General features: G+C 40.2%; 1 protein-coding gene across 1 annotated transcript in view; it reads left to right on the top strand.

Annotated features, from left to right (window-relative positions):
- PRELID2 (PRELI domain containing 2) overlaps nt 1–14438 on the top strand; it is a 37200-nt gene that overhangs the window by 9856 nt on the left and 12906 nt on the right. Inside the window, exons 2-4 of the mRNA XM_035105352.3 lie at nt 3968–4025; nt 6567–6640; nt 7774–7934. Of these exons, the coding sequence (XP_034961243.1) occupies nt 3968–4025; nt 6567–6640; nt 7774–7934 (293 nt within the window). The remainder of the gene's footprint in view (nt 1–3967; nt 4026–6566; nt 6641–7773; nt 7935–14438) is intronic.

Raw genomic sequence — 14438 nt, forward strand, 5'->3', positions numbered from 1 at the left:
ACTGGCCTTGTTATTAGCAATGCTTTCTAAGGCCCATTTGACTTCACTCTCCAAGATGTCTGGCTCAAGGTCAGCAACCACACTACCTGGGGTGTATGAGACCTCCATATCTTTCTGGTATAATTCCTCTGTGTATTCTTGCCACCTCTTCTTGATGTCTTCTGCTTCTGTTAGGTCCTTACCACTTTTGTCCTTGATTATGGTAATCTTTGTACGAAATGTTCCTTTCATATCTCCAATTTTCTTGAACAGATCTCTGGTTTTCCCCATTCTATTGTTTTCCTCTATTTCTTTGCATTGCTCATTTAAGAAGACCCTCTTGTCTCTCCTTGCTGTTTTTTGGAAATCTGCATTCAGTTTCCTGTATCTTTCCCTCTCTCCCTTGCATTTTGCATGCAATGTAGCATGGCATGTAATGTAGCATGTAATGTAGCATGGCATCTGTTAAATTTTCAGGAAAATTGAATCTTTTTAATACATCTAATCAATAAATTAGAGCACCCAGCAAAGTGAATCACATAATTGCAATAAACCATAGAGATTGCTGTGACCTATGGGTGATCTTAAAAATGAAGAATATATCTAATGTATGCTCATTATATACAGGGGCCACCTGTGTGGTTCTGACATAGAATATATCTAATGTATGCTCATTATATACAGGGGCCACCTGTGTGGTTCTGACATAGAGATATTATACCACAGAGAAGTAGCTCCTATGCCTCTGTGATAAACACGTGATTCTAACCTTTTCCTGGGTCACTGTAAAACCTTTTGTATCTTTTGATCTCTGATGGAAGAAGGGTGTGCTGCCTAACTTTAAAACAAAGTTTCCAGCTTGGTGATATAACACACTAGTATTCAATATGGGTCCAACCTGAGGTGCTTGTGATTGTTACCTAATTTGTAGCAGGTTTACAAGACACCTCATAAAGACGCCACTTTCTCATTCAGCTGTGAAATCTGCTAAGCAGTCGGTTTTGAAGCTTTGGAAGACTGGATGAGCATCAGTTAATCTGTAGGGATCCCAGGAATAAACAGCCACAGTGCATGTTTTCCCCACTACACACACACCCTTGCTGGTTGCTGTCTGCTACTTGCCTATTTGATGCACTTGAACAGTTGACCACGAGATGGCATCATATCATTTTTGAAGGCTGTGGTCTAGTTGAAGAAGTTTTTTTGTTTTTGGAAAGAAATGTTAACAGTGCTCACCAGTAAAACGGAACTTTCAGCTAAGCTCACTGATCCATATATTTTACCTATGCAAAGCAAATGCCCACCAAGCAGTGAAGAATGCTACCATTCTACATATCTCTGAGACCTCCTCCTCCTCCCTCTCTTTTTACATGTAACTGATAGCTATATGTAGCTAAATTGTTTTCACATGTAGGGTTTATATGGTAATCATCACCTCCAACTGTTATATGGTACAACCGTATGGAACGGCAATGTGAGATCTTTCTTGCTTTCTCTTTTCCTTGCGCAGGTGATTGAGGCACAACGGGTCATAGAAACATAACTCACCAATTTAGAATGCAACTTGAGATACTAGCATCCATGAAAGTAGCTGACATAATGGTTGTTGTTTAGTCGTTTAGTCGTGTCTGACGCTTCATGACCCCATGGACCAGAGCACGCCAGGCTCTCCTGTATTCCACTGCCTCCTGAAATTTGGTCCTAACCATATAGGTACCATATAATGGTAGAATCATAGAATTGCAGAGTTGGAAGGGACCGCAAGGATCACCTTGCCCAACTCCCTGTAAGGCGGGGGGAGGGGATCTTTTTGCTCTCTACCCTGACTGAGCTATCCCAGCATGAGAACATAACCTATATATCCAACAGAGAGATTATCCAGCTTGATCAATCAATGCATTTCTCCCTTTTGGGTTTTCTGCATTCTGTTTATAAACAAGGTATTAACAGACTTGGGGAAAGCTGTGATGCTGCTAATACAGTGGTACCTCGGTTTATGAACACAATTGGTTCCGGACGTCTGTTCATAAACTGAAGCGTTCATAAACTGAAGCGAACTTTCCCATTGAAAGTAATGGAAAGTAGATTAATTCATTCCAGACAGGTCCACGGAGTACTCAACCTGAAGCGTACTTAACCCGAAGCATGGGTGTAATTGGTTCCGGAAGTCTGTTCATAAACTGAAGCGTTCATAAACTGAAGCGAACTTTCCCATTGAAAGTAATGGAAAGTGAATTAATCCGTTCCAGATGGGTCCGCGGCATTCATAAACCGAAAATTCATAAACCGAGGTTCCACTGTAGTTAAACCGTCCACATACTCAAAAGCTTTTAACTCATCTCCCTTATATTAAGCTGTGCACAAAATTGAGTCTATTCCTAGTTAAATACTTGGGTAATAGAGTCTGCTATTTAGTGGAAGACTTATGCAAATGGCTTTTTTTGTTTCACACGAATGGTTCTTATAGACTGTAGGTTTCATTGATAATGTAATTAGACTGTTACTTACCATTTGAAAGCAGCAAGCTGCATGGAAGCATCAGATTTAACTGCCATATACTTCACTTAATGAAACTTCTTACAGTGAACATAGAAATGCATAGTTCAGTTAGTATCTGGAGTTTTTCTGTGTTTTCTCATATGGCATTCATATTTACTTGTATACCTGGCTTTTATCATCACTGTACAACCCATTTACTACTACTATCTTTTGTCTAATATCAGTCTTGTGCTGTCTTCCTGTCCCCCACTTCCTGGTTCAGTTTCCAGAGAAGGAGATTGGAATATTGTTCAATTTTGAACACATTTGGGGAGCTGAGGGTTTTCTTTCTTTCTTTCTTTCTTTCTTTCTTTCTTTCTTTCTTTCTTTCTTTCTTTCTTTCTTTCTTTCTTTCTTTTAAAAAGCCATATCATGGTTTCAGTTTGTGGTCCCCAAACACAGTTGGAAACAAATCACTGTGCCCTGGGAAAACTCTGTTGGGTTATATTGAAAGTGGGTCCCTTCTGTGCATTAGCCCAAGGTTTGCTGCAGCTTGTGTATGTGAAAAGAAACCATGGTTTCTAGCTGTACTTTAACCTGGCCAATGTGTTAAGATTGAGAGATTCAAAACACACCCTGTGATCATATTGACACTTCACCCTGTCAAATAGACACACTACTACTCCAACGTCCCACATAAAAAGAAATGCTTAGGGTGGTAGCAGAGGGGGGAGTTGAAGTATAAATACTATTCAAAATGTATCCTAAAATGGAAAGAGGTGGATTCTGAGTTTTGATACAGAAATTCAAAGGCCGGGTTTTCTATTTCAAAATTGTTTATTGGTTGTGTAGGAAAGAGAATGATCTTTGCTTCTTTTAAGATGAGCTTTAAGGCCGTTAAAATGGAATGAGCATGCAAGAGTATGCATTTCAAATTCCCCCATGCAACTCTTAGGGTAGATTCACCCAGTTTTCCTCACACCACAAAAGAGTTTTAAGTCCTTAAATCCACCCTGGTGTGTTTCCAGTTTTTCATCACGGCTCACAGATGTGCATAGCCTTCATCTGAAAGGCCTGGGTCCATTTGATGTGGAGTTTGGACGATATCACACAGGTTTAAAATCCCTATCTCATTCATTTTACTGTTTTGAAGGCACCTTGTAACCTAGATCACAATTATAAAATATGTGCTTAATGTGTTTTATGTGGCAATGGTGAAGAGAGTTAACTGACCATTTAAAGAAGTTTGTTGTTTTACTGATGGGAATTTCTTAATTGGCTTAAACAATCACAGCAAACACCTGACATAAACCAGCCACTACATTCAGATCTGTTGAGAAATACCATGCAAATTCTAATAGAATTTTATCAATGAGCGGGAAATTTCCTTCTATGTACCTACTTACTGATTTAATTAACGTATATACATCACTTTTCAGGAAAAAAACGTTTCCCAAAGTGTTTAACACATAGTCAGTTGTGATGTCTACTCTCTTGCCTTTTCCTTTAGTATCCAAGTCCCATGGAGAAGCATGTCACGGCTGTAAAAACGGTAGAAGAAAAAACAGGTAAGTTGGACACTTCACTGTTGCTTAGAAGGCTCCAGAAAGTTTTCAGTAATTTACAGGTACGTGAAAGCAGTAGCTAAGGTTACTCAGAGGTTTGGGGTGAAATGTCACCACTATGTTGTGACCCTTGGCTCTACCTTGGAGCTAAATGGAGGGGAGAAGCACACTGAAACTAAATCTAGCTAGAAGGGGTGGTCTTGGCTAGGGGTTCTTCCAGTTGGGGGTTAGGCGCACAAGCTTATTCTGTGTGGTTTGCACTCTTGGCGAAGGATCAGGTATGCAGCTTGGAGGTGCTGCTTTATCTTTTCTGAATGTAATGGAAATTATTCCTTGTCTAGAACTCGCCTCACACATTGCTTGAGGCAGCTGGCACAAATCATGCCCTGACTTAAAGTGCCTCCGGTTTGGTTTAGGCAGGTGATAATGAGCCAGTAGGGTTCTCTTTCAGCCTTCTAGTCCTCTAAACTTGTACTGCTAAGGTTGTGAGGTAAAGGGAGATTGGAGGAAAGGTCTCCCTTGCCTACCCCAGAGTACCTTCATCTTCTTTGCCTGCCTGGAGTATCTGTCTGAGTAGGTTTGCCTAAACAGAAAAGATTTTAGCAGGCACTGAAAAGAAAACAGTGAAAAGGCCTGCCTAATGGTGAGGGAGTTTGAATGTAAAAGCTGCCACACTAAAACACCAATTCCTAACAAGTTCAGAATAAATGTTACGGGGCAGCTGTAAAAATGCCACTTCCAGAGATTGAAGCAGTTTTGTGGGCACGCATGGGGTGAGCCGACCCATTGATATAGATGTGGCAGTGGTTACTGAATTGCTTGCGCCTTAATTTGGGAGCTGTGGATCAGGTGATCTCGCATTGAACCTCCTGAATTCCTCCCCGCACCCAACCCTTACCCATTACTAAAGTTGCAGTCAGTATCCATAAATATTCATCCCTGTTTCTGAGATTCAGCCTCTGTGGCTCAGAGCACTTTGGAGATAGCAATTTGCGAACTATCTGCCTGGCTCTCGTTCTTTCTGTGCATTGCCCTCATCTCTCAACTGGCTCTTGAAGACAAATTGCCCAGTTGCCCACCATTAGGAAGCGGTTGCAGACGGAGTTTATTGCAGCCAGACTGCTTTTTCTCTTCTCCCAGAAGAACCCTCTTCTCAGCCAAGTCTCTCATACTGAGATGGCAGAAGAACAGAAAGTAGGAGCAGTCTGGGTGGAGGAAAGGAATTAGTGTTGTTCCCCCTCCCCAATGCAGATGCTGCAGAAGGACTACATAAAAGGTGATCGCTGCTGCAAGAAGCTGAAGCTGAGGCAGGCAGGGCTCTCAGCACAAATCTCCCCTTTCCCATTTTTCACACCATTCACTTGGGTCTTTTGAGAGGTCTGGGCTGGGGAGTTTAGGAGCACCAAGTTATTCTCCCCCACCACTGAAAAAAAGAGAGACTCGAATTCTGGATTTTCCATTGCATATTATATATAATAATAGTTTTAGCCATCCCTTTCTCTTGGGAAATACAAGTTTATGACCCCTTGTAAATGTGTCACATTGGGAAAGACAAATATACTGCCAGGGTGGTTATTTAAAGCCTACTGCAAAATGCTGCCTCCCAGGAACAAAACCAGGGGAAGAAAAAAAACCCAGATAAACTTTGTGCGGGAGAGATTTGTCTCTTCCTGAAAACTCCTTTTCCACCGGGCTGTGTGCCTAGTCAGATCATCAATTAACATCATCCTGAAGCTTCTGGACTTGATTGGGATCATTAAATATTAACAAGTAAAGCGAGTTTGGAAGCCAGTCACGTTCTTATTGTAGCTCAATAACTATAATTTGTGAAGGGTTTTAGAGGCGGTGGGGCTTTTCTTTCTCTTTTTGGTAGGGAGCTTTGTTATTGTCACTGGCCCAACTCAGGATAAAAATAAATTCTAATTGTCCGAGAGAATTGCTTTAGGCCTCAAACATTGACAATGGTGGGTGGAGAGGTATTTTGCACTCTTAGGATGTATTTCAGAATGCAGAGTGAGCAGAACAAGCCATTTTTGATCTGAAGTGCTGACCCAGGAAGATATTTGAAGCTTGTAGCTAGCAACACAAGAGCCTCGGAAATTAACTCCCCAACTGCTACCAGCCAAATCGTAGAGCAATTCCATTGCACTTCTAGCCAAATCTGTGAAGCTCAGATTTGGAATTGTGTGATGCTTTGTCATTGCCAGCATAGATGCCAATAAAATGTTTGAACCACACCATCTGTCCCCTGCCCAGTAGGGTTTTTTATATGTGTTGAGGTGGGCAAACATACTATAGTTTTTGGACTAAGCATATAACCCTTTAAACGTTTTCATCATGGTCCATCTGGCAACTGGGCTGGAATCCTTTGGCTGCTGAGAAGAAGGGACATTGAATCCCTCTACCACATTCAGGCTTCCTTGCCTTCCTCCTTGCATCTGTAGTGCAAGCCTTTGGTTTTGTTTACTTACTATAAAATCAAAATCAAAATCTATATTTTCCAAAATAGCACTTCCGTAAGTTGGTTTGTTGTTTTATGCTCAGATATGTCTACAGGGATCATATACCGGAGGAGGATTGCAACATGCCAGAATGTAATTCCACACTTCTTAAGACAGGTAATTAATGTCAGTCAAAGTTGATGCATGCTGGTTTTTAAGCATATAGGGGAAACAGTGCAGGTTTGTAGCCACAAAGAATGAACTGTCCACGTGAACTAGGAATGTTCTAAGTATCCTGGGTGGACCATTGCTCATGTGGGCAGAGCGAGGTGGGCGGGTGGGTGAAGTGGCCTTGTCTTGGTGGAAGCACTGTGCTCGGATGGGGATGGGGTAGAAGTCAGAGAGGCTTCTGCGGGGCTTCTGCCACCGACACTCAGAGCCCCCTTGACCTTGCTGTTACCAATTGGCCCCATCCCTGTACCTACAAGCACAGCAATGCTGGCCAGAGGATGCTGTGTCCTGTCCCCCCCCCCCCCCAACGAGCCACTACTGAGGATAGGACTGTGCTTGAAATCCTGTAGTTCCTAAAAGAGCATTTTCCAAAAACAACTCTTATCTGCCATTTTGAGAGCTTGAAAAGGAAATCAAAGCAATGTCCTTATAGATAGATAGGACTCTCCTTTTTTAAAATCACAACAGGATAGTGATTTCTTCCGTTTAAATTTTCTGTGTCCTAAAGTTGTAGCTTGGCAACTCTTTGGATTTACATTCTGCTATGTATCACCTTCCATTTTGTGAACTGTTTACTTGCAATCTTTATTCTGTCTATCAAAACTCAAATGATTTCTCTCTGTCACATTTCTGTTTGCCTTTTTTTTCATGCCTCGTCCAGATGGGGAAACATAAAAATTCCAGGTACCAAACAGAATGTAAAATGAACCAAATGTTTTGGCTGTTTGTCTTGAGTGCAACAGTCGACAAATGTCTTTTGTTAGGATCCATTACTTTAAGCAGGACATGTAGGCAACTAAAATGTCACATAAATTAAGCTGATGCTTAAGATGCAGCAGTTGGCAAAATCTAACTAGGCTGTAAGAACAAATCCCTAAATGCTTGCATGGTTTCACCACTAACAGCTAAAAGTTTTTTAATTTCTGTATTAGCATCAAGAGATAAATGTTATGGATGGCTTCAGTCCTTAATCGTTTTATTGTGTGAAGATGGAAACAAATGCTAAATATAAACAAATTCCTCATTCTTTCTTCAAGCACCTTGACATTATTTAAACATGTAATCATTATGTCTAACAGATCAGTTGCCTGAAAGTGCCCGAGGTCTACCTAGAAGAAGAATCTTGGCTTAATAACCAGGATAGAGTTATGTCTATGAAGACTCGGTGCCTCACATGGACACAGTATGCTACTCTAAAGGAAGAGTCAGTCTTCAGGGAAAGTTCGGAAAATCCAAACTGGTAATTTATTTATATGCACATTGTTGTATATGGCCTTCTAGTTAATTTCTATTTTTTTTGTTTACCAGGCAACACCAGGAGGATCTGATGGTTGTGGTTTTTAGATAATGTAGGCAGCCACATTGTAGGAAGTAGCTTTCAAGCCAGAATTTCACAGCTGATACCGAAATTAGGTCTGCACAACTTGTGACCCACCAAGCCAAGTGAAAGCTGGCAGCTGGGCATGCATAACTGAAGGTTTACTGAACTTCTTCTGGTGTCTTGCCTTGGACTTCCAAAACAGGCTCTCTGTGTGTTTGCCGAGCCATGAAAATACATGGCTCCTGTGCTGTGTCAGAAGTTGTACAGGCAAAACTTACATAGGCCAAACAGAGGGGAAAATATAAAAGTATGAGTAACTGTTATGGTTGTCATTGTCACTAGAGTCAAGTCTTTACATTTTCCCTACTGCAGTTTTGATGTGGTAGGAAACAGAAGGGTTGCAAACTTGGTTGTGCATACTTTTGCTATAAAAATATTTGAAATTCTGTACCAAAGTAGTTGTGAGTCTGTCTCCAGTATAACTTACAGAAATTTGCATATTATATTTACTTTATTGAGGGACAGTAAGTGTATTCTGCATGGTTGGATGCTCTGTTGTGAGCAACAACTCCAACTATAAAAGCATAGTTTGTTTGGGAAAAAATAGGTCTGCGGCCTTATTTTACACCCAGAGATTTGAAAGCCCAGGAAAACCCCAGAAAAATCAGGGGACTGCCTCCCCCCATTTTTCCAGTTCCCCCCCAGGCCTTCACACCTTTATATTCACCGTGTGCCTGCCTGCTAGATCACTCTACCCAGATTGGGAGTTGGTTGGACCAATTAAAGTCCAGAAAGCGAAAGGGCTGTTTAGTGGTGGCAGCTGAGACAATGAATGATAAGTACTTAGTGACAGTGGTGAAGTTGAGGAGGAGGGATTGGTTTGGCAGGTTTGCTTCCCTCTGCTTTTTTTCATGGTGCCAGCGACAGCCCATGCTGTCACAACAGCAAGAACGTAAGTTATTGTAAGAAGAACAAAATAGAAGGGGGAGATCGTACTGGACACAGAGATGCCCAGCTGACCTGTACAAAAGTGTGGATGCAGATTCACCTTTACTAAGGACTTGATAAGTTATTGCTAAGAGCTTTTCCAGGGACAGTAACACTTGATGAATAATTTTTCAGCTGGTTTAGCAAACTGTAATAACTCAGTTGTATACTTTTTTAAAAAAAATAAAAAATATATATTCTAATTTTCAGATAGAGGTCTGTTCTGCCAATGCTGGCTGGATGTTTTAGGGCAACTAAACTATATTTATTGAATTTGTTCTGGTAAAAAGCAACAAATGTAATGAACCCTCAGTAAGAGTAGAAATGGCACTCGTGAATAACTGTGCTGTAATAAGAAGAAATATGTGATGGAGCGTAAAATGATACCAAATGACACGATGAGCTGCAAATTCTTCTACTAGCTCACTGCAATAAACAACAACAACAACAACCTGGGAGGTAAAAATAAAACTAAACAATCTCCCCAAGTTAATAAAAAGGATCAATAAAAAATAATGTAATTGGAAGTGTGAAGACATATGGGATGTATTTTGGATAGCTGTTCTTATGTGTACTCAGTTTTATTTTAGGAATCCCTTCAACAGCTTCTTTAAATCTAAAGCAAGTCTTAGTCACTTCTGCTCATTTGTTCCTGTATACATATAACTAAGGCCCTTTTCGTCAATGCACACCCTCAAAAAGTGAACTTCACCCTTCTACTTCAGTTTCTACACAAACACTCTCACCGATACTCGTATCTTCCATCCATGCAAGCAGGAAGCATCATCTGGGTTCAAAGATGCAAAAACCCTCGAGTGTGCATAGCAGGGCCACCTAGGGGTGTAGTTCTGGGGAGAGGAGATGTGGCCTGAGGAGAGTCCCATGGGCCAGGTAGAGATGTCTGGGGGACTACAGTTGACTGCTTGGCCTGAGGTTCCCCATCCCTGTTCTAACCACTGGGTTGGGGCCAATTGCTTGGGGTGACATTTGGCTTGGAAGACATGCAGTTGGCTTCACCTGTGTGCTTGGAAGAGTATATGAGTTTTGCCCCAGGTGAACTTATTTTGAATTATGAGCTACCCTTTCCCATTACATCCTACTATTTTTGCTTGGAAATTTATACTAACTCCTTAATAAAGTATATAAACAATAAGCTATCAGGTTATGAAAGAGTGCAGGATGCCCTTTTTTAAAACCTGCCAACAAATGTGTAACCACTTTATGAGCTCAGATTTTATGCAAAAAAGAAAAGGAATAAGGTAGTGTAATACTAGTCCTTCAAAATGGTACCAGGATTGGTTCTGAAATTTTCATTTCACTTTTAGGAAGAATGATGTAAGTTCTGAGTACTGTCAGGAAAGTGGCTTTGTGAATTTTATAAACAGAATTTGTGCCTCATCAATCAACTGGAATATCTAAGCATACTCCTAGGATCTAATCTGGAAGATGGAATCTGAAGGACTGGACAGATCCAAAGGATCTTGCGACACTGGGAGAATGGGCAACAAATATAGCAGACTGAAGTCTAGTGTTAACAGAATGATTGTACACATTGGAAAAAAACAACTCTGGTATCAAACAGTAACTACTTAATACATGACTTAAAGCTTTGCTCTCTCATCCCTGGAGACAGGAAGAAGCAAACCACACTCCTTTTATTCAAAATCCCTTGTAGCATTTTCTCTCACAGTGCATTTCATCTAGCTCACTTCCTTCTTGTTGATAACTTTGCACCAGCCCATGTGATTTTAATACACAGCATTTGATGAGCATGTTGGATTATCTGTTATCGTACTTTATATATGTTTTTATAGTTTTAATTCATTTTTAGTCTTAGCATATTGGGGTTCCTGTACACAACTTACAGGTGGCTGTAAGTGGAATACAAATTATCGAAATAAGTTAGAAAAATATAAGCTGGGGGGGGACCCTAAGTAGAGATGGGAAGGCCTGGAAAAAATCCCAGAAAAATGGGGGGGGGACAGGTTTCTTTCCGAGGCCGTTTTTTTACGGAAAAATTGAAAAAAATAGCTTGATATAGTTTGAATATTCCACACACTTTCTTCTTCTTCAATTTTTCCTGGAAAAAATGGCTTTGGGGAAAAAACAGAAATAATAATAATAATAATAATAATAATAATAATAATAATAATATAATATAATACCCCAGCCAGAAAAAAACTTGTGCCCCCCCCATTTTCCATTTCACCCCAGGCTTTCCAGCACCCACACTTTGGAACTCCCTGCCGGCTGACACCAGGCAGGAGCTCTCACTGTACTCTTTCCGGCAACTGCTCAAAACATTTTCGTTAGGGCCAGCCCATCTGAACACATAGAAGCTGCATGCGATTTTCTTCCTTTTAACCATTGCTGACTTTAATCATCTTTTGAATACTCTTAAATACCTGCTTTTAACTGTGTTTTATCAATCATTTTAATGTTCTATTGTATATTTTTGTAAACTGTTTAGAAGCTCTCTTACCATCATGCGGTTTATAATATATAATAACAAATTCAAATTAAAAAACACACACATTCCTTTTCCTTTCAGAGTTTGAGCCTCAGCGCAACATACTATTCAGTAACTGGATGTTGGTTCCTTCTGGGCCTGGCATGCAAAAAAAATTGCCTTACGCTTTGCCCTGGCTGTCCCCAAGTAGAGATGGGAAGGCCTGGAAAAAACCCCAGAAAAACTGGGGGGAAAACAGGTCCCCCCCCATTTCCCCCCAAAGCCGTTTTTTAGAAGTCCATGAGAAAAATGACAAAGAGGAAGAGGAAGAAGAAATGGGAAATGATAGCAGTAGTTCAGAAAATGAGATAGAATAAACTGCATGTATATGTTGTGTCTTCTGTTGTTGTTTTTCAAAGCACTACTCAAAGGGTAGACCTTATATGGAGCTTAAATATTGAGGTGGACCTTAACTTTATTTGCTGTTGGTGCTAAGGGGCAAATCTGATTATTATTTATGTTGATGGTTTCTTGCTTTTTTTGTTGCTTTTGAGGGAAATGGGTGTGGTTACCTGCTTTATTGCAAGCATAATACTTTTATATACACTGCGTTTCACACAATTTGTAAAACTACTCCACACTGAACTTTTCAATTTTTCCAAAATTTCCATTTTTCCCGGAAAAAAACACGTTTCCCCCCATGGCTTCAAAATTTCTGGAAATTTTACATCTGTAACCCTAAGTGATTCCATGAACCACCAAGTTGTATTGCAATGTGGAAATAAAAGCACCACTGACAAATTTACCCTTTAATTTGTAAAAAGTATAAGGCACCCATGCCCAGGTGCAGTAATATATCACTATTTCTCAGCATATGCTGCACTGACAGTATATATTCAGTGTAAACATCAAAGGGTTATTAATTAAGGTACTTCAGGTTGTATAAGCTGGTGGCCAGCTGGACTGAAGGGGAAACCTCTTCAATGTTACTGCAGAACACAAATGGCCAGGTGTATATTTCTCTCTTCAGCCTTTCCTGAAACATCTGGTATATGTCATTATTGAAATGCGGTGTGAGTGGAGGGAGACAACAAATGCTCTTCTAGTTTCTTCCAAAATCTGGTGTTCCTATGCAACACAAGTGAAGCACATGAATTCACTGAGGATATTCAATGGGTAATATCAATGGGGCAGAGCAGGAAAATGTTGCAGTGTATTCTCGTCTCCTTACAGAAGTGCTTCTGTCCTGGGTACTTCCCTCTTTAATAAGGCTCAGGATTTGGCCTTAAAAACTATTACAAATATAAAGTAATATATGATAGGATCTTCTTTGGCGATCACTCGTAGCAGAGTAAGATTGTCTTCCATAAACACGATTTTAACAGTGGGTCCGTAAGTGACTGGAGGCCAATTCTGGATCCACACGTCCTTCCACAGTGGGGACATTGGTTTCCAGCCAGGAGTTGATCACGGTGTGGATTTGCCAAGTGTGCTTTCCTCTTAGCACGTTTCTCCCTTGCGTCCTGAGATCGAGTTTCTTCAAAGCCCATGACACCTTTGGTAAAGGCTGTTCTCCAGCTGCAGCGCTCGCAGGCCAGTGTTTCCCAGTTGTCAGTGTTTATACTACATTTTATAAGATTTGCCTTGAGACAGTCTTTTAAACCTCTTTGTTGACCACCAGCATTACACTTTCCATTTTTAAGTTTGGAATAGAGTAGTTGCTTTGGAAGACGATCATCAGGCATCCGCACAACATGACCAGTCCAACGAAGCTGATGTTGAAGAATCATTGCTTCAACACTGGTGATCTTTGCTTCTTCCAGTACATTGATATTAGTTCGCATGTCTTCCCAAGTGATGTGTAACATTTTTCGAAGACACTGTTGATGGAATCTTTCGAGGAGTTGGAGATGGTGTTTATAAGTGGTCCATGTTTCACAAGCTTATAGTAAGGTTGGTAGGATATAACCAAATCTACTGTATCTTTTTGGAAAGTTGCTTATTTGCTTGCTATGCATCTTAAAATATTGTAACCAAATATTGCATATTTTTTCCTAAGCTCAAGGAGCAGGTTTTTGTCTGTATTTGGATAAAATTGAGCTCCTTTTTCAACCAAGATAGCAGTCTGAACCTTTCATTGATTTTAACAAGTGATTCCAAAACTGCACCGATTTTTTGTTTCTTAGAATCCCTAAGCAATAATAATAATAATAATAATAATAATAATAATATAATTTATTATTTATACCCCGCCCATCTGGCTGGGTTTCCCCAGCCACACTAAGCAATGTTGGATACGAGGCTGCTATCTGTATCCTTGCACAAACATGAGAAAATAACAACTATATAGCAAAAGTTACAAGCCTATAAGATATTGGTAGCCTTAATACTTACTACTGAATTGAAAAACAGCTTTTTAAAAACTCAGATCTTATCAACAGTTCTGGCAGATAGGTTACTTGGTGGTGATGGATTTGATGATGAGTTCTTGGGGGGGGGGGTGGAACACCCATGCATTTAGGAAGAATAAATATGTGACAATTTCCAGTTCCTGTTAAAATGTTGTTTTAATGCATGTTTGCCTGGTGTCTAAGGTTATTTTGTTTATTGTATATCAATCAATGTTGCACTATGTCTTATACATTGGGGGGGAGCTTTTTACAGTGTGAATTTTGCTCCCCCTCTATTCTTCTCACTTATCCTGTTTTTTTAAAAAAATACTCTGTCAAAAGTGATGCCAGCATATCTGAAAGACAGTCCTTGAAATTACAGCAGCAGCACTTGTTCCCTTTGAAATTACAGCTTGCTGAAGCTTTGTTCTATATCATTAAATTTGACTGAACCTTGCCCCTAATCTGCATTGCACAAAGGAATGTGTTTTTCTCAGTAGTCATAGAAAAACAGAATGTGGAAAGTCAAACTTGGTGTGCTCTCTGCTACTAAAGCTCTCCATATACTGTACATGTTTATGAAACTGGAAATATGCT

The sequence above is a fragment of the Zootoca vivipara genome, chromosome 2 (genome assembly GCF_965207765.1).
Source record: "Zootoca vivipara chromosome 2, rZooViv2.hap1.1, whole genome shotgun sequence".
In the NCBI taxonomy this organism is placed as follows: domain Eukaryota; kingdom Metazoa; phylum Chordata; class Lepidosauria; order Squamata; family Lacertidae; genus Zootoca; species Zootoca vivipara.